At 36.7% G+C, this 22,667-nt stretch overlaps 1 protein-coding gene across 3 annotated transcripts; it reads left to right on the top strand.

Annotated features, from left to right (window-relative positions):
- Window positions 1-9,490: 9,490 nt before the first annotated feature.
- On the top strand, window positions 9,491-17,697 carry LOC126606910 (cullin-1-like). Of its 3 annotated transcripts, XM_050274304.1 has the most exons (21): window positions 9,491-9,720; window positions 9,839-9,908; window positions 10,080-10,224; window positions 10,329-10,428; window positions 10,731-10,916; window positions 11,185-11,232; window positions 11,406-11,609; window positions 11,706-11,783; window positions 11,930-12,019; window positions 14,083-14,163; window positions 14,292-14,354; window positions 14,986-15,021; window positions 15,094-15,180; window positions 15,266-15,415; window positions 15,523-15,578; window positions 15,706-15,826; window positions 15,949-16,110; window positions 16,215-16,358; window positions 16,494-16,712; window positions 16,808-16,975; window positions 17,086-17,697. In XM_050274304.1, the coding sequence occupies exons 3-21, from the start codon at window positions 10,091-10,093 to the stop codon at window positions 17,185-17,187; spliced, it is 2,229 nt and encodes a 742-aa protein (XP_050130261.1). In that variant the 5' UTR covers window positions 9,491-9,720; window positions 9,839-9,908; window positions 10,080-10,090; the 3' UTR covers window positions 17,188-17,697. The 3 variants fall into 3 exon arrangements, with proteins under 3 accessions (XP_050130261.1, XP_050130264.1, XP_050130263.1); XM_050274307.1 differs by lacking the exon at window positions 11,930-12,019; XM_050274306.1 differs by lacking the exon at window positions 9,839-9,908.
- Window positions 17,698-22,667: the final 4,970 nt, after the last annotated feature.

Below are 22,667 nucleotides of genomic sequence, written 5' to 3' on the forward strand. Positions count from 1 at the left end.
CCTGCATGATAGCTTCTTTGCTAGCTTCTTGTTTTCTTGTTGGGATGGGGAGTTACGATTGGTGCTAGATTAGCTTCTTACCCCATTGACACAATGCGCCATGGATGATGATGACCTAAGGAGCAACAGTTAAATATAGTAGCTCTCTGGATGCATTTAAGCAAATTATAAAAAATGAGGGTGCTTAAGTCGCTGTTTAAACGGAACACTAGTACTATCACTGTTTCATAAACTAAACATTGACTATTTATCAAACGAACACAAGTACTATCACTGTTTCGTAAACTAAACACTGACTATTTCTGAAACGAAACACTAGTACTATCACTGTTTCGTAAACTAAACACTGACTATTTATCAAATGAACACTAGTACTATCACTGTTTCGTAAACTAAACACTGACTATTTATCAAACGAACACTAGTACTATCACTGTTTCGTAAACTAAGCACTGACTATTTCTTAAACGGAACACTAGTACTATCACTGTTTCGTACACTAAACACTGACTATTTATCAAACGAACACAAGTACTATTACTGTTTCGTAAACTAAACACTGACTATTTCTGAAACGGAACACTAGTACTATCACTGTTTCGTAAACTAAACACTGACTATTTCTTAAACGAAACACTAGTACTATCATTGTTTCGTAAACTAAACACTGACTATTTCTTAAACGGAACACAAGTACTATCACTGTTTCGTAAACTAAACGCTGACTATTTATCAAACGAACATAAGTACTATCACTGTTTCGTAAACTAAACACTGACTATTTCTGAAACGGAACACTAGTACTATCACTGTTTCGTAAACTAAACACTGACTATTTATCAAACGAACACTAGTACTATCACTGTTTCGTAAATTAAACACTGACTATTTCTTAAATGGAACATTGACTATTGATGATGAATGGCTAAGATCAAGCTTTTGACAGGCGATTTTCATCGAAACTGATCGTCATTGTTCATCGATCCATTGGAGTTTCGACTTGAAATATTCAAACAGTTTGATTCTTTCGTTTGGCTTAGAGTTCATCTGTATTATATTCCAAATTTGCATGCGATTCAATTTTTCAATTGTTCCTTTGGGTGGATCGAAGGGAAAAGGAAGAATCCAATTCCAAGAAAGAAGAGGCAAATTTAATTGCATGACTAAAATCATCTTTAGCTTGCTGTTTTCCATATGTAATAAATAAAGCAAATGGAGCATTGAATGGAAACAAAAAAAGTGCATAAGTTAAACTATAGTATCTACCCAACTTAATAGTAATGTAGTGTTGCATACTATCTCCTCTATTATTTTTAGAAAATAAAAGTCAGAAGATTTGAACACATTTTATGAATTAACAATTGCACTATGAGCAGATGGAACAAAACTGAAATCCCAGTAAATAAAATGCTGGTATTGATTATTTGATTACACTAAACCAACATTCAAATTGCAAATAAAACTATACATTTCATTGCATATGTGTTGTTCTAAATACTATTCATAAAACGTTTTTTCGAACAAAACACTCATAAATTGTTATACTGCAACATAACATCTCAAACGTTTGTACATAAATAATACCTAATCATTTAGCTAAGGGTGCATTATGAGTGACAAATATGTTAATTCCCGAAGCATCTTCCATGCTCTTTATACGTGTAAGCAAAAATTGCTCCTTTGATTGAAGTGGCGAACTACATTGCTTACAGGCAAACTAAAGACACCTTTTCGTTGTACTTTAGAATTTATTGTTTGTATCACGAACCTAAATTATTATAGAAATAGTATGTGTTCAGTTTAAGAAATAGTCAATATTCATTTTAATAAATAGTTAGTGTTCAATTTAAGAAATAGTGGTAGTACTGATGTTCAGTTCAAAAAATAGTCAGTGTTCAGTTTAAGAAATAGTTAGTGTTCCGTTTAAGAAATAGTGGCAGTACCATGTTCAGTTTAAGAAATAGTCGGTGTTCAGTTTAAGAAATAATGATAGTACCATCTTCAGTTTAAGAAATAATTGGTGTTTAGTTTAAGAAATAGTTAATATTTCATTTAAGAAATAGTCAGTGTTCTGTTTAAGAAATAGTATGTGTTTATTTAAGAAATAGTCAGTGTTTAATTTAAGAAATAGTTAATATTTCGTTTAAGAAATAGTGATAGTACCAGTGTTCATTTAAGAAATAGTCAGTATTTATTAAGAAATAGTTTGTGTTTATTTAAGAAATAGTCAGTGTTCAATTTATGAAATAGTCAGCGTTCAGTTTAATAAATAGTCAACTTTCAGTTTAAGAAAGAATGATAGTACTCATATTCAATTCGAGAAATAGGTAGTGTTTAGTTTAATACATAATGCTATTACCAATGTTCATTTGAATACATATTCAATATTCAATTGTATAAATAATTCACATTTGTAAGTTTACAACTCCTCCCTTTAAAAACCTGCCAACTTTCTCTGCATGCCCAATCTCTCTCCCGCTCAACCCTAAAGAAACCTAAAAGTTGGATTTTTATACTCTCTACATGTTTGCTTAAAGAGAAGCTGAAGGGAGACAAAAAACAGCAATTTTGGATCTACAAAAGCCATGTTCATCAAGTCATTGGCCTTCTTTTGATCTTCTTGGGCATCTCCGACTTACGCGACAATGTCCATCTGCATATCCTCCAAGTTCCTGCTTGGTCAATGATCCATTGGAATCTTTACAAAGAGCAATGAACATGTCTACACAAAGCACGAGGTTGCAATCAGCAATAGAATTACAGTAGTCTTAAAGTTTTCAATTATAATCACCACATTTATTTTGAGATAGAGAGTACATATTACATACTGAGCCTAGGACTTTAACAATGGCAAATTCTTGTATTGGGAATATATATCTAGAACACAATAATGAATCCGAAACTCAAGAATGAGAAGCGAAATCAAGACAAGGTAATGGCAATCAAGCCAAAGCCAAGACCAGATAATCATCTCACTCTAGAATGGAATCCTCATACTACACTTTAACTGCAGCATAAATAAGCCACATGTAGAAGAAAATCCATTTAAACAACAGAAAAAGAGGAATGGCAATGGAATGAAAGTTTAGATTTGAAAAGTACCCACCACATATGCGCTGGGTGGATGTCAAAAGAGAACCAGTTTTCAACTTGCTCATTGTCAGTGACTTCTTCCTCACTTTTCCTAATATCGAATAAAGTTCAGGACATATAGTCAGCAGAAGATCAGAGTTCACTGGGTGTTTCAATTGCTTTGCAGAAAATATACCTAATGAAGATGATGCAATTAAACACAAAAAAAAATACAAAAAATCAATCACCCATCTCCTCTCACTGAAAATCTGGTCGTCTCCTCCGCGAACCCCAATTCCACCACATCCACTGCACATTGGCATCTGAAAGAGACACACTCACCAAAAGGGGCCTGCCTTTCTTTCAAGTGGAAGCGGGAAACGTCGATGAGAACGGAGTGAATAAATAGCTTGACTGTGAGAGATCCACAACATATTGCAAATTCGAATCCTTCTCTCCTGCCATCGATCCTCCAGAGGGTCCTAATTTCTTCTTCCGCTGCTTTCCTGAGGGAGAAGTGAGCAAGAAGCGGAAGGCCTCGTCTTCCTCCATGGCTTCTGCCGCCGTTGCTTCTCCGGTGGTGAACATTAATGGCGTTGGAGGGATGATGAATTTTAGTAACTGCAACTTTGGCTAACGGGCCTGGGTTAGGCTCCGTTAGGGGCAATTTTGGAATAGTAATTGTTATGCGATTTGGGCTTTTTGTTGTGCCCGTGTGTTTTAGTTTTTGTAGGGCCTGAGATAAAAGTTTTGTGTCCTTACGATTAAAATTTAAGCCATTTTTATTAAATAATACTTTAGGGTGGTTTTTCATTAAAAAAAAGTTAGTCCAAGCCCTTTTCATTAAAGCTCCCTTTATTTTAATGCATTTATCAACTCAATCCACATGGCTAAATATCATTGGCGGTAAGACAATGAATAAGTAAAGGTAATGCTAATGAGATTAAATTTTAGATAAAGTTTTGAAAACTAAAGAACATGGAAGTTGATGATTGGTTTATTAGGGTTTAGTTTGCAAATTACTTAAATGATAATAAACGTGCTTATTTCTATTGATGACACGTTATTTAGTATGCAAATTTAATTTTTCTAGTATTACCCATAAGTAAATAGACAGAGGACGAAATTGGTGAATTAAAAATATGAAAGACCCGACTAATGACTTTACAATATGGTAGTTGGGACTTGGGGGTGGGGAATTCAAACTTAGTATAGAAATTTTGGGTTTGGTTTTTATAAACGGAATTGTTATTGGCACTCTAAATTTTTTATTTTGCGCTTCCCGTCGATGATAAGCTCGCGACCCCCCCCCCCCCCCCCGCGGGCGACGGTTGCAGGTATTTGGGTTGTGGTTTTGCAGGTAGTGGGTTGCGGGTTGTGGTTTTGCAGGTAGTGGGTTGCAGGTATTTGGGTTGCAGGGGTTTCTAAGAAAACTAGTGAAAAAAAAGCAGATAAGTGATTAAAGGTGGGGGCTTTGAGGTGGGAGAGGTGGAGGGGGATATGGGTTTTGGGAGAAGGAGACGCGTGGAGGCAGAGGGTGGCGGGGGAAGAGGCGGGAGATGGGTGGAATTCGAAGTTCAAACCCTAGAGAAGGAGAGGGAATGAAGGAATTGAAAAAAGGGTGTCAGGAAGTGTGTTGGGGTTGGTGTGGAGGAAGAAGAAGAGTGGGAGAGATGGGTAAGGGGGTGGGGGTGAGATGTGGGGTTGTGGGGAAGGGGATCTGGGTTCGGGTTTTCTGGTTTTTTTTTATTTTTTTTATTTTTTTTAAGGGTTAATATTATAATATTGTTAATGTATAATTTTTTTTTTTTTTGCCATGTGGCAGCCACATCAGCACAAATGTGGCAGCCACGTTAGCATTTAACAAACCATTAGATGGAAAATCTAACGGATGTGTTGTTTTGAAATAAAATAGTACGTGAGGTATGAAAGTGAAATGTTTTAAAGATGTTGTATGAGGTTGTAATAGACCTCAAACCTGAGGGGTTTCTATGTAATTTACTCTAAATTTTTTATAATCAGAAAGAAAAATATGCATGAGAGCATTGAGATGTGCAAAATAAAATTTTTAGAATGCAAATAATAGTTTTCTTTATAAATTAGAATTAAACTTATATAGTAAGATGAAAATTAATCCAATAAGAATTCAATTGTTGAGTCTTGAGTGTGATATGTAAGTCTCATGAGTTTGATTCCTATAAAATGGCAAGCTTTTTTCTATTAAACTCACACTACAATAACAACAACATTTTAGATTTCAAACTTAGACAACATGTTCCAGTGCTTCTAATACATGAGAACCAATTTACATAAACCACTATTATGGGTTATAATTTGTCATTCTTTATGTTCTATACATTCAAATTTCTTTTATAACAGACAATATCGTACATAATTTATGACAAAATCTGACATCAACAGCTGAATCACTTTCTCACCTATGAAGTTGAAGTCGTTTGGTTGCAAAACATTGTCGCCATGTCAAATTATAGTTGAGATAAGATTTTACCCGTTTTTAATTGCGGAACAAATAGGGAAAACAATATCTTCATGCTCTCAAAGTCCAATTTAGAGGGGTTTTTTTTTTTTTTTGTCAAATGATAGATTTGTTCGAGTCGACAGGGTTTGAAATCACGCCTTACTGTAAGAACAACACTCATTTTTATCGCTGTGGTAGAGAGCCACTTAGCTCTGAGAGAGTTTTTTGAGTTGGCCATTTTATAATTTTGTTGGCCTATCTTATTTGGGAGGAAATGACAAATATTACCAGAGCCTGGTTTTGTCAGCCAACTCAACTCAATCTAAGTCAAGGCACTGAAACAACGCTCTTCTTCTATATGAGCTTGCTCCTCCTGACCACTTTAAGTAACCGTCTCTGAAATCTTCCTATGCACAATTATTTTTTTTAAAGAGAGATATTTTATTCAGTGAATAAAAAGGCATACTATTATATTTATATTATGAAAAACTCGGTCCCAAATGAGATATTAAAAATATTATAATAAAGTATTATTAAATGTAAAATAATGAATAAACTTCAAGTACTCGTTTGAGCTTATCGAGAACTGTAAAATTACATAGATCAATAAAATCATTAACCCTTGTTTAAAATAGAACAAAAATATCAAATCATATATTGAGACATGAAGTTCGATGTCCATAGGTCTAATTGCATCATCTAATCACTGCCCCCCAATCCTATTATACCAATTGAAGTAGATTCAGCAAATCAAACAGCTCCACACTTCACATATAGATTCAAAAGAGATGTAGCATACCAAAACGAAAATTAAAATCAAGCAACTCTCCTATAGAGAGAAATCAAACTAGCAAACTCTCTTAAATAGAGAAATCAAAACCAAACTCCAAGACAATTCTTATAAATTATTAAACAGAAACCGCTCCATATCCTCTGGACATTCGAGAGCCATATTTGGCTAAACCCATAGTATCGTACTAGCTAAACCCGATATTGACACTCTATGACATCTTATATTGAACGTGATAATTGGATCTGAAACTTTGTTTTACTATGTGCATAAGTCAAAGGACGACGACTATCACATCGACAATTCTACACTAAACAAAGTAAACAAAAAAAAGTAGAGAGGGAAGAGACTAGAAATGATTGTTAAGATGATTGTCGCCGACTCCAAAACCAAATGTAAAGGCCATCGGCAAAGAGTTTTTCTTTGATTTTTGCTCTAGACGGCTATTGTGTACACAATTATTTAAAAACACAAGAAATTATGTAGTAACTTATTTATCAAAAATCAACTTAATTACAAACTAATGAACAATTTAACTTGACAGATAGAATGACATGTCATGCTAATTACGATACTAATATCCATGTATTTGTTTGATAACGTTCTGCACTATTGTCGGTGAAATATTTGATCAATTGCTATTTAATGACTTGCAGCTGTACATCAATTACTGTAAGACCGATTTATAAAATAAAATTCTACGCAGTTTCTTTAATAAACGATACTATCTACATTAAAGAGATGAAAGAATAAACTAAGTTTCACAATTGACTAGTAATAATGTAGTTCATATTCGCTTTTGATATTCGAACGTAAAACCTCTCACTTACAAATAAAAGTAAATATTACTAAATCGTAGTACTAAATAACTATCTTTGCATACGTGTTAGCATCACGGTTTTTCCAAAGGGTCAGTTTTTGAGGTTGGAGGAATCTGACGCACCGCCTCAGCCACAACCATCAAACTGGACATGGCCAGAAAGCCACCACGCCCTCCTCCCCGTTGCCACCAACCACCCACCCCACACCACCCAAGGACGTGCTCGACCACCATTTTTAGGCCTGCCAAAAGGAAAAGCCCATGTCAACCTCAAAACTGGAAGCCCATATGAAAAGCCCATAAATGCAATAAAATATAAAAAGAGAGGTAAAAACCCAAGAAATACACATCTTTTAAGCAGTTGCACGAATTTAGCGTGCCAATAACAGATAATGTGAACAAAATAAATTATTTAAAAACAAATAACATTACAAACGCGTCTAATTCTTTTCTTATTTTAAAATTTTAAAATAATAATTTAATCTAGAATTTTCACCTTTTAATTTTTATTTTATTTAAAAACTGAAAGTAATTAAAAAAATAGATTTAAATAGAATAAAATAAAATAGTTATCGAATAGCTCATAAAGTAAATTACCGAATTGTTTGACATATCAAAGTAGGTATTCTATATTGACTAGAATTATATTATATGTGTAGACATGTAGACTATCTATTTGAAAAAAGGTTGTAGGCTATTTGAGCTCGTTTGAGGTATTTCTTTTTTGTTACTTTGAACACTGAATTTCTAACTTAAACTTACTCATTATCCTACTCATCATTCTCTCTCACGAGAGATTTTGAGTGTGCTGAAAATACAATCCAGTATATTATGTGTAATAATATAATTTATTGGAAACTTAAAAAAAAAATTCTAACCAATTGTTTTGTTACACTTTGTGTACTGAACCGTGTTTCCGGCATACTGAATTTTTTTTCCTCCCCACCTCCCAAGATAACCCAATGACTTCGACTATTCAATCTTTTTGACGGTCAAAACCGAACCAAACTATTCATTACAATTTGAATGGGCCGATATGTTTTCTAATTTTGTTTAGTACAATGATAGCACTAGTAGGTTCAATACTTAATTGTTCAAGAAAATTGAAATTACTAAAAATCAAACTCGGATCAAAATATTAAAAATATTATTTTTTACCATTATAATAAAATGGTCATCTATTTGTCCTCTTTGATTATGAGAAATTCACCAAAAAAAAAAAGGAAAGTAGATGATAGACCGCAAAACTTTATCACCAACCCCAAAATTATAGGGATGGTTCGGGTCGGAATCCCGAACCGAAACATAAATCCCGAATCCTAAACGATCATTTTCGAGATGGGATTCCAAAACCCGAAACCAAACCAAACTTTCGGTATTCCCGAATTTCAGGATTCCCGAAGTTGTTTCGGTTTTTCGGTGCGGGATCGGGAATGAATGTGGTCAGCAAATATTAACCTAATTTAGAAAGATCGTATGAATGCATCCCCAAATTGAAAGTTCAAAACCCTAATTCACAATTTCAGAATCCAAATCCAAATCAAGGGACAATATTTTCGTGAATCGTGGTACCGTTCAGATCAAAGAAGTTTTGATTGGAGGTCACAATGGGAGATGGAGGTGGAACTGTGGAAGTCTGGATCCATAATATGGAGGAGTCATAGATGTGTGGTGGTCGATGACTTGACATCTAATGTGTTGAGTCCGTTAGGGAGGAGGAGGAGAGTAGAGAGTGCATAGACGATTCAAGAGATATGAGAGAGTGTTGAGTGTTAACAGAGCGGAGGAGGAAAAGAGAGAGTGCAGAGAGATTCAAGAGGTTTGTGTGAGACAGATAGCGTGCATACCTAATTTGAGCGATTAGAGAGAGAGTGAGCTTTCTACGGTTGAGATTTAATAAACCAAATCCAATGCTTATTTATGCTAATAAATATATATTATGTATCGGTTTGGGATTATCGAACATCTTGACAACTAGGTCCCAATTCCCATACCGAAATGTTCGGATTTTTTTGATATGGGTTACCAAACTTTTCGAGATTTTTCGGTTGGGTGGGGGGGGGGGTTTGTGAAATTTTCAGTCGGGCTCGGGTAATTCAAGATTTTTATTCAGCCCTACCCAAAAATGATAAAATAAAATAAAAACCCCCGCTACCCTATACGGAAAAAATAACCGAAATTACTGGATTCTTTTATTTTTTTTTCCATCAAAATAAATAAATAAATACTGAAAATGAGTTGATAGTAGTACACGCAGAAATTGAAAAGTGCTTTTTTTCCAGCAAAATAAATAAACAAATACTGAAATGAAATGATAGTAGTACTGTAGTACAAGCAGAAATCGAAAAGTGCTTCCATCTGAGATTTCAGATAGATTGCTTTAACCCCATACTCCTTTTTCACCGCTCGCTCTCTCTCTCTCTCTCTCTCTCGCTCTCTAAAGCTCTACTGGACTTTGTCGTCTTCGTCTGCTATCCTCCCCCTCTTCCAGCCCCCACTCTCTATTGCGCGCGCGCTATCTCTTTCTTCCTATTAGGGTTTCTCAGCTTCCCAGCTCAGGTGAATTTCGCTACTTACTTTCACACATCGCGATTCTTGATCTCTGTTCTGATCACCGATTGGTTTTACACCAGTTTCTTAAACTTATTACTGTCTCTTACGAACTGGTGCTTTTCAACATTGATTGGGGCTGTAATCTTGGTGAATTTTCGCATTTGGAGTTTGATTTCGGAGAGTTGAATCTTGAGGTTTGATTGATTGTTGTGAAATCGTGGGGAATTTCACTGTTTGGGGAATCTCGTATTCAATTCGCTGTCTAACAGAGCATTTAGGGTTTATTATTCTTTGGCTTTGAATTTGATTGAACTAGTTGATTTAGGGTTTCTGATGAGTCTTTGGTTTTTGCATTTGCGAATTAGACTCTGGCAGGATGAACGACCGTAAGACCATCGATTTAGAACAAGGATGGGAGATCATGCAGAAGGGGATCACAAAGCTGAAGAACATTCTAGAAGGGTTGCCTGAGCCGCAGTTCATCTCTGATGACTACATGTTGCTCTACACGTATTTCTTTCTAACTTTTAATCTTTATGATTGTCATTGGCTGTTGTATGCTCCAAAGATTAATGTTGCTGATTGTGTTTTGTTGTTCTTAATTTTATTCGCAGAACCATATACAATATGTGCACTCAAAAGCCACCACATGACTATTCACAGCAGCTCTATGACAAGTACAGGGAATCTTTTGAAGAGTACATTACTTCGACGGTGAGGAAGCATTTAGCTATTATTTATTTTTTCATTTTCCTAGTCCCAGTACTTACTGTGATTGTTTACAATGTCACAAACTGTTTTTTATTAAGCTAAAGTTAGAATCTTGATGCTCTCACTATCTAACATCGCCTATAGACCTATTAGAACTCAATGTACATTGATATGATATTCATTGTGGCATGTGTAGTCAGGGATAATTCAACGCTCCCCAATCCCCAAATTGTTGTTTGAGGATTTTTTTTTTGCTTACGAATGCTCTTTCTGATGCTGAGTTTAATTTTATATGCTTATGTCAGGTTTTGCCATCTTTGAGAGAGAAGCATGATGAGTTCATGTTGAGAGAGCTTGTGAAAAGGTGGACCAACCATAAAATTATGGTCAGGTGGCTCTCTCGTTTCTTTCATTATCTTGATCGCTACTTTATATCTCGGAGATCACTTCCACCCTTAAATGAAGTTGGACTTACTTGCTTCCGAGATCTCGTAAGTTGCGCTGGAACCCTTATGTGGCATCTTAAACCACGTTGTTTGAAGAATTCTTTTGATTGCGTCTTGAACCATAGCCCAAAGTGACTTCCATACCATTTTTACGTTTTTTTCATATACAATTGCTTCTCATCCCTCACCCGAACCGATTTCATGGTAGAATTTGTATGAAAATGTCTTCCATCATAATCCCTTCACATCTTCAGCTGATTTTTGTGAGTAACAAATTGTAATATGGTGGGCAATATATCATTGTGATTTTCAGGTCTACCAAGATTTGAAAGCAAAAGTAAGAGATGCTGTAATATCTCTGGTACGTTTCCGTTTTACCTGAACCACATGTTCTAGTATTTAAGTTGAAATAAATTTACTTGACGTTTTATGAAACAGATTGATCAAGAACGTGAAGGAGAGTAGATTGGTTGAGCTCTGTTGATGTTCTAGTATTTAAGTTGAAATAAATTTACTTGATGTTTTACGAAACAGATTGATCAAGAACGTGAAGGAGAGCAGATTGATCGAGCTCTGTTGAAGAATGTTCTGGATATATTTGTTGAGATTGGAATGGGACAAATGGATCACTATGAAAATGACTTTGAAGAAGACATGCTTAAAGGCACCGCTGCCTATTATTCTCGAAAAGCTTCCAACTGGATCTTAGAAGATTCTTGTCCAGATTATATGCTAAAAGTAAACTCCATTATGCTTGTCTTTGTTGTTTTAACTGTATATTATACACTTATATGACACAATTTCAATGAACATAATTTTTGTGTGAAATTCCAGGCAGAGGAATGTTTAAAACGGGAGAAAGATAGAGTTTCTCACTACTTGCACTCTAGTAGTGAGCCAAAGCTGCTTGAGGTGTGTATTTGATTATTTCTATGACTTTACCGTGTATGCATAGATATTCCTATGGAATGTAAGTCTAGGTAAGTTAAGTCGGGATGCAAATATCTGTAGAATTTGAAATCTGGCTGTTAATGTTGTTATTATTTTCTTAATTGTAGAAAGTTCAACATGAGCTGTTGTCTGTTTATGCAACACAATTACTTGAGAAAGAGCACTCGGGATGCCATGCATTGCTTCGAGATGACAAGGTACCTTCGGAGAATGTTAAAATCTACAATTTTGTCCATTGGATAGATGAAACGCATGAGGGAGTAAATGCGAAGCATAACCTTTGGCGGAAGTGCTCTAAGGGTGCGTTTGTTGCACCGCTGGACTAGCGTCATGGACTATGTTGGATTGGCTTAGATTGGACTATGTTGGACTGACTCAGTGAAGTGTTTGGTGCAATACCAGACTAAAAAGCAGGATAAGAAAAATAGTTATTATTTTAAGTAAAGAGTAGTGCATCTATCTGCAGAACCCATTCAGAAACAAACCAATTCATACAAATAAGAAAGCACACAAACATTTTTTCATAATTTTTCAACTTAGGTAAGATCGTCATCCTCAAGTTCCTTGGACTTCAACTTTTCCTTCACTCTCAGCAAAGGTTGTTTGCCATGGATCCAGTGGGGCCATGCTATCAAATTCCTTGACCAAATTCCTTGACCACGTCAATGAACTTTGCAGTGTCTTCCACATCAACTGAAGCGGCAATACACTTTATTAAAAGTTGGATGTATAATCCCTTGTACCTGAATAAGTAGGATCTAACTCAAATCACAACTCCCAAATTCAACAAATTCCAGAACTTCCAAATCACAAAACATAGAATTCCCAAATCACGAAACATAGAACTCCCAAATCACTCAAAAATTTAAATTCATAACTCAAAAATTAAAACCCAGAATCCTCCATTTCAAAAAACCCAAAATCAATTCAAAAACCTAGAACCAATCTAAAAACCCCCAGAATCCTGCACTTGAAAAAAACCCAAAATCCAATAAAAAAACTCAAAATCATCCATTTCAAAATGTCCAAAATCCAATTCAAAAAACCTAAAATCCTCCATGCCAATCGATCTTTGCAAATTGAAATGGCCATCTCTGCAAATCCAAAAAACCATTAATTAGAAGCAAAAATTGAGATGACAATTGAGTTGGAGAGAGAGAGAGATTACGTGGACAAAGAATCGGAGATGACGAAGACTCCGCGGGAGTGGTCGGAGATGAAGTGGACGCGGCGGGAGTGGGTGGAGATGACAAGTCGTCTTTGTTGTAGATGAAGCAGTCAAGCAGGGCTGGGATGCTAGAGAGAGAGGAGGTCTTAGCTCGACTGCGATATGAGAGAGAGGGGGTCTTAGCAGTCCCATGGTGTTCAAGGGCTCTAGCTAAAGATAGTTTAGCGAAGGCGTTAGTGTAGGCAAGTGAAATTTAGTCTCATTAACGTTAGTCTGTGTGTATAACAAACATGGGATTACACTAAAATTTAGTCTAGTCTAATCCAGTGAACCTTAGCAAAGGTAAACAAACGCACCCTAAAGTTCTTCGCCTAAGTAAGTTAGAGGTAGAGTACGTGGGAAGGGGGTCCAAGTGAGAGGGGTGAGGATTGGAGATCAAGAAGTACCAAAGAGCTATCTTGGATCTATCTTGCAAAAGAATGGAGAATTGGATGGAGCTCTCAACCATAAATACAAGATGGATGGATGAAACGGAAGAGTGCATTGTCTGTGTTATGCAACCGTTGTATGCCACTAAAACTCAAGGTGACAATAAAGCCAAAATGTTTTATGGCATGGAATGTTGGATGGTCGAGCATCTAACGCGTGCAAAAAATGAGTGTAGCTGAAATGGGAATGTTTCGTTTGATGTTTGGCAACACTAGAAAGGACATGATTAAGAATGAGGATATTCGAGGTAAAGTAGGAGTGGCCACAATTGAAGATAAAATGAGAGAAAATCGGTTAAGGTAGTTTGGGCGTTTGAAACGAAGGCCCACAGATGCTCCGGTTAGAAAATACGATTATGGGACAGAGGTTGAGGGTGAAAGGGGTAGAGGAAGACCTAGGAAGACTTGGAAAAAAACTTTACGAAAAAACATGGAGTACCTGGAGCTACCAGAAGACTTGACACGAAACCGAGTGCAATGGTGTTTTAGGATTCATACAGCCGACCCCGGGTGGGATAAGGCTGTGTTGTTGTTGTATAGAAGGAATTCTGAAAGAAAACTAGACGAATGTTGTATCTTATCATTTTTCTTTTCTCTGTTGAAGGTGGATGATCTGTCTAGAATGTTCAGGCTATTTTCTAAGATACCTCGGGGCTTGGATCCTGTTTCTCAAATATTCAAGCAGGTTAGCTGTCTTCCTTTATTTTTTCTGGGTTAAAGGTGATCTGGTATGTAGCATATTAGCGTATATATCTTTCCATTTCTGTTTTTTTTTATTATGCTTTTAATATTTCATGGTGTCCCGTGATGCAGCATGTTACTTCTGAAGGAACAGCCTTAGTCAAACAGGCAGAAGATGCAGCAAGCAACAAGAAGGTATATGCCTTGACCATCTCTATTATTTTGTACATTCATGGCTGCTGAGAAGGTTTTCTACTGAATACCGTCTACTGGTCAGACTTTGTTTGAAATTCTAAATTAGAGACTCCCATAGTCCCATGGGGGAAAATAATATAGCCATAGAAAGTAGATTCAAATGAAAGCCAAAATAGATTCAAATGAAAAACCAAACTCTTGCCATTTGGGGGGGAGGGGGGAGGGGGGGGGGGAATAATGTATCCTCTTGACCAAAATTTTAGATCTTTACAATCTTCATTAAATTTTTTTTTAACTTCTATTATTTATGGTAATTTAAAAAATTTCCTATCCACAAGGATTGGAAGCTCCATTGCACCATTAATAGATTCATTAAATCTGCATAGAGGGGATGATATGATATGATATGTTATATACTGTAAAGAAGAAAGGATTGCTCATATTTTTCCAAAGAGTGTCCTGTTTGTTGACTTTTCTTGTTTCCCATATCTAACTAGACAGCTGTTTGGTGATGTCAGTTTTGATTTATCAGTAGTCCCGTGATCACTTCCTTTGATTCAGATTGTTTGTTCATGTAATGGTATTCGACAAGTAATTATATGCGAACGCTGACTTTTTTGTTCCCCCACAGGCAGAGAAAAAGGATGTGGTTGGTTTGCAGGAACAGGTAATTTCATGAACATTGCACATGTGGAACTTTTGATTTGCTTGAGCGACAACTAATATGACTGCTTTTCAGGTTTTTGTTAGAAAAGTGATTGAGCTGCATGATAAGTACATAGCATACGTCAATGAATGTTTCCAAAACCATACTCTTTTCCACAAGGTTTGTATTTTAACAGGGCTTTAAGATTCTTATTGTTGCCACCAATTATTTCTGCATAACTGATAGTTTATTTGTGCATCTGTAGGCCCTAAAAGAGGCTTTTGAGATCTTTTGCAACAAGGGTGTTGCTGGAAGCTCTAGTGCGGAACTACTTGCCACTTTTTGTGATAACATTCTTAAGAAGGGTGGGAGTGAAAAGTTGAGCGATGAAGCCATTGAGGAGACACTTGAGAAGGTCTGAACTCTTGATGTACCATTCCATTTATTTACCTTCCATGGACATTTTACTTTTTTCTTACTCTGGTAGAAAAATTCAGTAAATAAAGGCCATTCAAACCGCAGGTGGTAAAGTTGCTGGCTTATATTAGTGACAAGGACCTGTTCGCTGAGTTCTATAGGTATCACTTTTATTGCTCAAACTGTTTGCTTTCAATCTAATGTATTTTAGGGAAAGGTTATAGATGATTATATATAGTTTAAAACTAGAAGGCATTACATTAACTATACTTGTTTAATTTCTGGCAGGAAAAAGCTTGCTCGACGTCTTCTTTTTGACAAGAGTGCTAATGATGACCATGAGCGATGTATTTTGACAAAACTGAAGCAACAATGTGGTGGTCAGTTTACCTCAAAGATGGAGGGAATGGTCAGTTGTTTTAAAAAATCCTTCAAGAAATGTTGCTTTTTAATGTTCTGTACTTGCATGCATTTCTGGGTTACTGCTGGAGATATGACTAAGAAAGTAAAAATGGTTTTTTTTTTTTGCAGGTTACTGATTTGACATTGGCCAAGGACAACCAAGTCGGCTTTGAGGAGTATCTGAAAAATAATCCACAGGCAAATCCTGGGATTGATTTGACAGTTACTGTGTTGACCACTGGCTTCTGGCCAAGCTACAAGTCTTTTGACCTCAACCTACCCCCAGAGATGGTATACAGATTCTGCTGAGAAAATCTAGTTTCAAAATTTACTATCTGCTGGGTTAAAAATCTTGGGGAAGTTTCTGACTTCTTTATTTTTCACTCTTGCTTTAGGTTAAGTGTGTAGAACTTTTCAGGGAATTCTATCAAACAAAGACAAAACACAGAAAACTTACGTGGATGTACTCACTGGGTACCTGTAACATCATTGGGAAATTTGAACCAAAAACCATAGAGCTTATTGTGACGACTTATCAGGTGATGTATTTAATATATTAATTGAACTTTCCTAATCTGTGATCTATTGTTCATATTTTTTGTCTAGCTTGTGAGATGCTGATCTATTAGAGATTTATTTATTTATAAGACTGATTTTTCTGTATCTTACTTTAGGCTTCAGCCCTGCTGCTATTCAATACCTCAGATAGACTGAGTTACTCGGAGATTATGACTCAGTTAAACTTGACTGATGATGATGTTGTCAGACTACTCCATTCCTTGTCATGTGCCAAGTATAAGATCCTTAATAAGGAACCAAACACAAAAACTATCTCTCCTACTGATTACTTTGAGTTCAACGCTAAGTTTACTGACAAAATGAGGAGGATCAAGGTACTTGGATCTTTAGGTGGTATCTTGTCTTTTTGTCTTCTAATTTTGTGTTCATGTGAGTGATCAGTCAACTTATCACTGTGATCATCATGCAGATTCCACTCCCACCGGTGGACGAGAAGAAGAAAGTAATTGAAGATGTTGACAAGGACAGACGGTATGCCATCGATGCATCAATTGTGCGTATTATGAAGAGCCGTAAAGTTTTGGGTCATCAGCAGTTGGTTATGGAGTGTGTAGAGCAGCTAGGTCGCATGTTCAAGGTTAGTGTAGTGCTTTTTTTTTTCTTCTCATTTTATACTATTTTAACCCCTTTTCCTTGGTTCTGAAAGAGTGGTGTTTGTTTCCCTCCCTCCATTGTCTCTTCTTTCAGCCCGACTTCAAAGCAATAAAAAAGAGGATCGAAGATCTAATCACAAGAGACTACTTAGAGCGGGACAAAGACAACCCTAATTTGTTTAGGTACTTGGCTTGATGTGGTGTAAGTTGATCGTCCTTCAAATGGCGTGGTATTAGCACAAGAAGTTGGGTCAAGCGGTGGACAAAGTGGCACAATCACTTGTAAATGCGATTGCACCAGTGACCAATAGTGATTGCTAAAAAAAGCACGAGCCGAGAATACTCTGTACATTTTGCCCTTGGAGCAAGGTATGGATGGCTAATATGGGTAGTGCACTCTTGCTGGGGAAATCTGTTATTGACTTCATAATATGGCCCCGGCGCCCCATGGGACCGTATTGCATCTTTCTTTGATTACTGCATTATCTTCCATCCCTTGACTATACCAATCCATCTTTGTTACCTGTTTCTTTGCTCCACTGGAAGGAGGCGTATTTTCGGCCCCAGCATGTCCACTTGAAATTGCATTTCGCCGATCAGGTATCAAATTTATCTGGTGGATGCTTTGTCTTGATTGCAAAACACATGGCTTGTGAACTCTGAATTTGTCTATATGATTGCAAGATGCTTATGCTCTTCTGCTTCATGATTTGTTTGGTCGATTTGTGTTATTACTTTCATAGCGATAACACACCGTTTTTGCTGGTGTCATGGGGAATTTCTGACCGTTGGTGGGAATGCACTTCAAATGCATTAACTGTCAGAAATTGGCCACGAAAGTAAGCGATTGATCGTAACATATCACTAAAAAGTTTGGTATATCAGCCCTGACATTGGGAGGTGGGAGTAGCTTTCGGTAAGATGTTTTGCGTTGCTGATTAAATAATGTTTAAAATTTGAGTGCTGTTTGTTACCGAGTTGATACGGAATCGAATCTTAATAGAATAAGCAGCTGTGGGATCAAAGTGATGATTAATTATCATTCCAATGCGAAGCAACGGATCAAGTCAACAGATTTCGGGTATACAAGTAATTACTCTTAATCACTTGAACTACAAATTTTATGCTCGTTTGCGTTTGTATACTAGAATGTGGGATTTCAATGGGGATTGCAAACAAAACTTTGCTTCAACTATAAGCATAAAATATGACAAATAATTGTTAATTTCTCTTTATTCTAACAAGAAAGGGGAAAGGGGAAAGGGAAAAAGTGAGATTTTCTAGTTGGTCTAGGTCGTCAAAATTATAATGGAACCAAAAAAACAAAAAAAGAAAAAAAAGGAAGGGTGTTATTTTTGTAGGAAGTTGAATTCAATAAATTGCCAAAAAGATAGAGCTATTCAGATATCTATTTTTTCTCTTACACACACCTTTGTTAATTTAGTCATTGATTTTTTTAATTTATTCGATACAACGGTTGAAAATTGAGAACGGTGTGTGATAAGTAAAAATAAATATAAATAGCAATACCCATGATCAAATGCAGAGAAAATGGTAACGGAATCGAAGTGATGGGAGCAAAATTAACGGTTCTTTCTTAATTCAATAAATAAAAGAAAATCCCAACTCAAAAAGTGCTCTCCCTACTCTCTCCTCATGAATGCCAAATTGGGGTCCCCCGTCACTACGAGCTTGGTTGTTTGGCATTTCCAACTCAATAAAGTTTGTCAAACTTTAGATTTTGGGACCCATTTGCTGAGATCACCACCAACTCTTGTACTTTATATTATATTTCTAACCAAACAAAGGGGAAAAGTAAAAGTAGGGTTTCCTTGTTCAAAGGATGCATACATAATAATGGACAAGGATTGTCTGCCCTCCTTGTTTCCGTGCCCTCCCATGTCCGCATGTTTGTGTGGTCACGGTTAAGTCACGTCAACATTTTATATTACTATTTATTTTTGTCTTATTATCCCTATAAAAATAACAATATAAAATGTTGACGTGGTTTAACCGTGACCACACAAAACAGGAGGGCATGGGAGGGCACGGGAACAAGGAGGGCAGACAATCCTTGTCCCATAATAATAGCCCTTCTTGGCCATTTTGAGGTTTTTTTAATAATTTTTTTGTCAAACGATAGATTTTATTAAATTAAATGTTAGATTAACCACCGACGAGATTTGAACTCACGCCGTTATGTAAGGGTTCGTATTGTCAAAAAAGTCCTAAGGATCCAGAGATCCAGATCCTTGAAATTTGATCAAATGACTACAATTATTATCACTTTTAGAAGGATTCGTATTGTCAAAAAAGTCATGAATGGCTTCAAGCTTTACTTTTGTTTTTTTGTTTTTTTTTTTGGCGTCTGCATGATTCTTCCCTTTTGTTAACATTTTTCAGAGGATATGATATTTACAAAGATACTTGAACATATGTTTTGTTAGAAAAATTAATTAAAGAATTCGAGTTATAGAAATTTTAGTTCTCCGATCAAAAGAGTAGGTGACTCAAGACTCTCGCTAAAGTAATTTTCCACGAGGGTAAATGCTTCCACAACAATGGAACTGGTCACTATGTGGTATTAAAAATTCATCATAAATACATATTGTCATCACATCCATATTAGTCGAGCTGAGTGGAGACATTAACATTATTGATCCAACTATGAAGAGTTTACCATATTATTTGGTGAAAATATTGACAGAGAATTTTGAATCCTTTGTGAATTACCCTTAATATTGAAAGTTGTTTTATGTTCTTCTGTCTCAAAACCATGTCTCACCTTTTGCTATGGTTGATAGTTGAACAAATTGCATCACCAAATCACTTGCTTTTTTTTAGTGAAATTAATATTCCAAGTTGCATAGGTCATGCTTGATTTGTTGGGACAAAGTTTCTCCCACACGTACGATAAAGTTGATGGATAATGCTATTCACACATCTTTTTTTTTTTTAAAATCTTCTATACATCATTGTTAATTTTTGTCTATTGATTTTCTGAAAATTAAGAGAGATGTTTGAGAGGTAAAAATGAGTATGAATAGCACCACCTAAAACTAATTAATTGCATCATATGTAGCTTCCTTTGCCCCAAGTAGGTATCTTGCTTTGTTGAACTTTTGCATTATTATTTTATTTTCGTGGTGAGCATGACAATATTTTTTTTTTTTGAAGGAAACAATAGAATTTCATTAATAACCAACCACTTACAAGGATGTCAAAGCCATCCACTTGCAAAGATGCTAGATGGGTACATAAGCTCTAGTGATCAATTTCTTGATCTGGACGTAATGAGCACAAATTACAAATAATTTTAAAACCTCTAAACGGCAATCACTCAAAACACACCATTACAATGAGGAGTCCCGAGATTGATATGACCCATAAGTGGCATACCAAGCATGAACCCTCACCAAAATCTACGCTAAACATCGAGGCTACAAAATCGCAACAGCGACACAAACCAATTGCCGAAGCAGCACAGAACAGTCATAAAAGCTAGACTAAAAAACAAAAGAGCATGCGACCAACACATGCATAGGGCGAATAAAATAAATCCGACATGTCCACAGTGGATACATAAGTGCAGCATTGGAAGAAGACAAAGGAGCAGGATCACGTGCAGAGATGACAGAGGCATGGGACGCCCACTACAGCCGGGGCGAAAACCAAGGCACCAAAGACCGTCGAAGCCGCTGTTCGTTGTGGGTTGTAGCAGAGGGAAGGGTAGCGACGACCGAGAAGGAAGGCAGAGGGCACTATCCCATCCAAGTCGCCATGCCACCAACCACACCCCCAAAAAACGAACCCAAATGAGACTGAAACGATAGTTCCAAGGGCAAAGCCCTTGAGGAGCCCAAAACACCGAGAGCAACGACTTGCACAACAATCCGTGAGCAACCATGTCGCCGGGAGCACCCAAAAAAACTCCACTGCGGACATAAACACTACAGATCCGAAAACCCATCACACCCCAGTGAGGGAGGGACACTACGAAACCCATATCCGGGCCGCCGCAACGCCAAACCCGGCAACCACTAACACCCACCAAAGTCACAAAATGGCAGAGCCATCTAAGGGAACCAGAGAACCTCTGGGATGACAATAGAAAACCTTGGGGGGGGGGGGGAGCAGGGAAGGATGGATGAAGGAGAGAAAAAGACGCGTGAGGGGGGGATGTTAGAATAATGCAACAGCTACACAATAAATCTAACAATATTTGAGAGAGATACTCGGAAAGATTTAGGAAGAGGAAGACTGGAAAAGATGAATTCGAAAGAAGAACACAAAGAGCATAACTATTGAACTTCTATGTTTGTATTCGCCTTATAGAGCATATGAGCTCAAAGGCACACTTAACCGATGGAGGAGAGAGAGAGAGACATAACCTCAATTCAATCTCAACCAACCATTACAACTTATCTTAAGATCAAGACACTTGTCAAATGATAAGCCCTATGAGACTTAATCAACACATCACATTTTTACACAATAACTCAGCATATGAGCTGAGACATAACAGACATAACACACATAACAACCTTGTAATGTTTTCTAATCAGCTCAACAACTTACATACTAACAGGGGAGGGGGAAGCAGGGAGAGAGGGACGAAGGAGAAAAATGCCGGGGGGGGGGGGGTAGGGTAATGGAAGAAAAAACTATAAAGGAAGCACGGGAGGGAAGAGGTGGGAGGAAGGCTGAGAGGGACATGGAGGGGAAAATGGTGAAAGAAAACAGAGGGGGGTGAAGGGCTAGGAGGAGAAGAAGGTGGGGCGGCCACCGACCCCCAGCCTTAGCCGGAAGCCGACGGCCAGGGGGGAACTCTGGTTTCTGAGGTTTCTAAAGTGGGCGAGAGAGTTGCAGTTAGAAGGGCCACACATTGAGATGAAGATAGGAAGGAAGGACAGTGAGGAGATCTATGCAAGTGTGTTGGAAGAGTTTTTTGAGCATGACAATATTAAAGCTCATAAAATGTAAGCTTTTTTTTCCTAATTTACATGCGCTTTAAACGTCTTAATGTCTCTAAAAAATGGATAAAATGAAGTCATTGTCATTGTTCTTGATTTACAGAATTGCGAAAATACTATGTGAGCAAAATTAACGGTTCTTTCTTAATTCAATAAATAAAAGAAAATCCCAACTCAAAAAGTGAAAGAGCACCAGAATTGGAGAAATGGCTCTCCCTACTCTCCTCATGAATGCCAAATTGGGGTCCCCCGTCACTACGAGCTTGGTTGTTTGGCATTTCCAACTCAATAAAGTTTGTCAAACTTTAGATTTTGGGACCCATTTGCTGAGATCACCACCAACTCTTGTACTTTATATTCTATTTCTAACCAAACAAAGGGGAAAAGTAAAAGTAAGGTTTCCTTGTTCAAAGGATGCATACATAATAATAGCCCTTTCGGGCCATTTTGAGGTTTTTTTAATAATTTTTTTCTCAAACGATAGATTTTAAGGAAAACTAATGAAAAATGTTTGAAAACTTTGAGTTTTAATGATAAGGACAAAATAAAGGGTAAAATGAATAGTACAAGGATTGACTTTTTAGTGTAAAAATGTGGTTTTTCGTTAAAGTGAACAGTACCAGGTGCTTTTCGTTAAAGTTCCCTAGATTTTATTAAATTAAATGTTAAATTAGTTACTGATGGTGTTTGAACTCACGCCGTC

The sequence above is a fragment of the Malus sylvestris genome, chromosome 16 (assembly GCF_916048215.2).
Source record: "Malus sylvestris chromosome 16, drMalSylv7.2, whole genome shotgun sequence".
NCBI classification, from domain to species: Eukaryota; Viridiplantae; Streptophyta; class Magnoliopsida; order Rosales; family Rosaceae; genus Malus; species Malus sylvestris.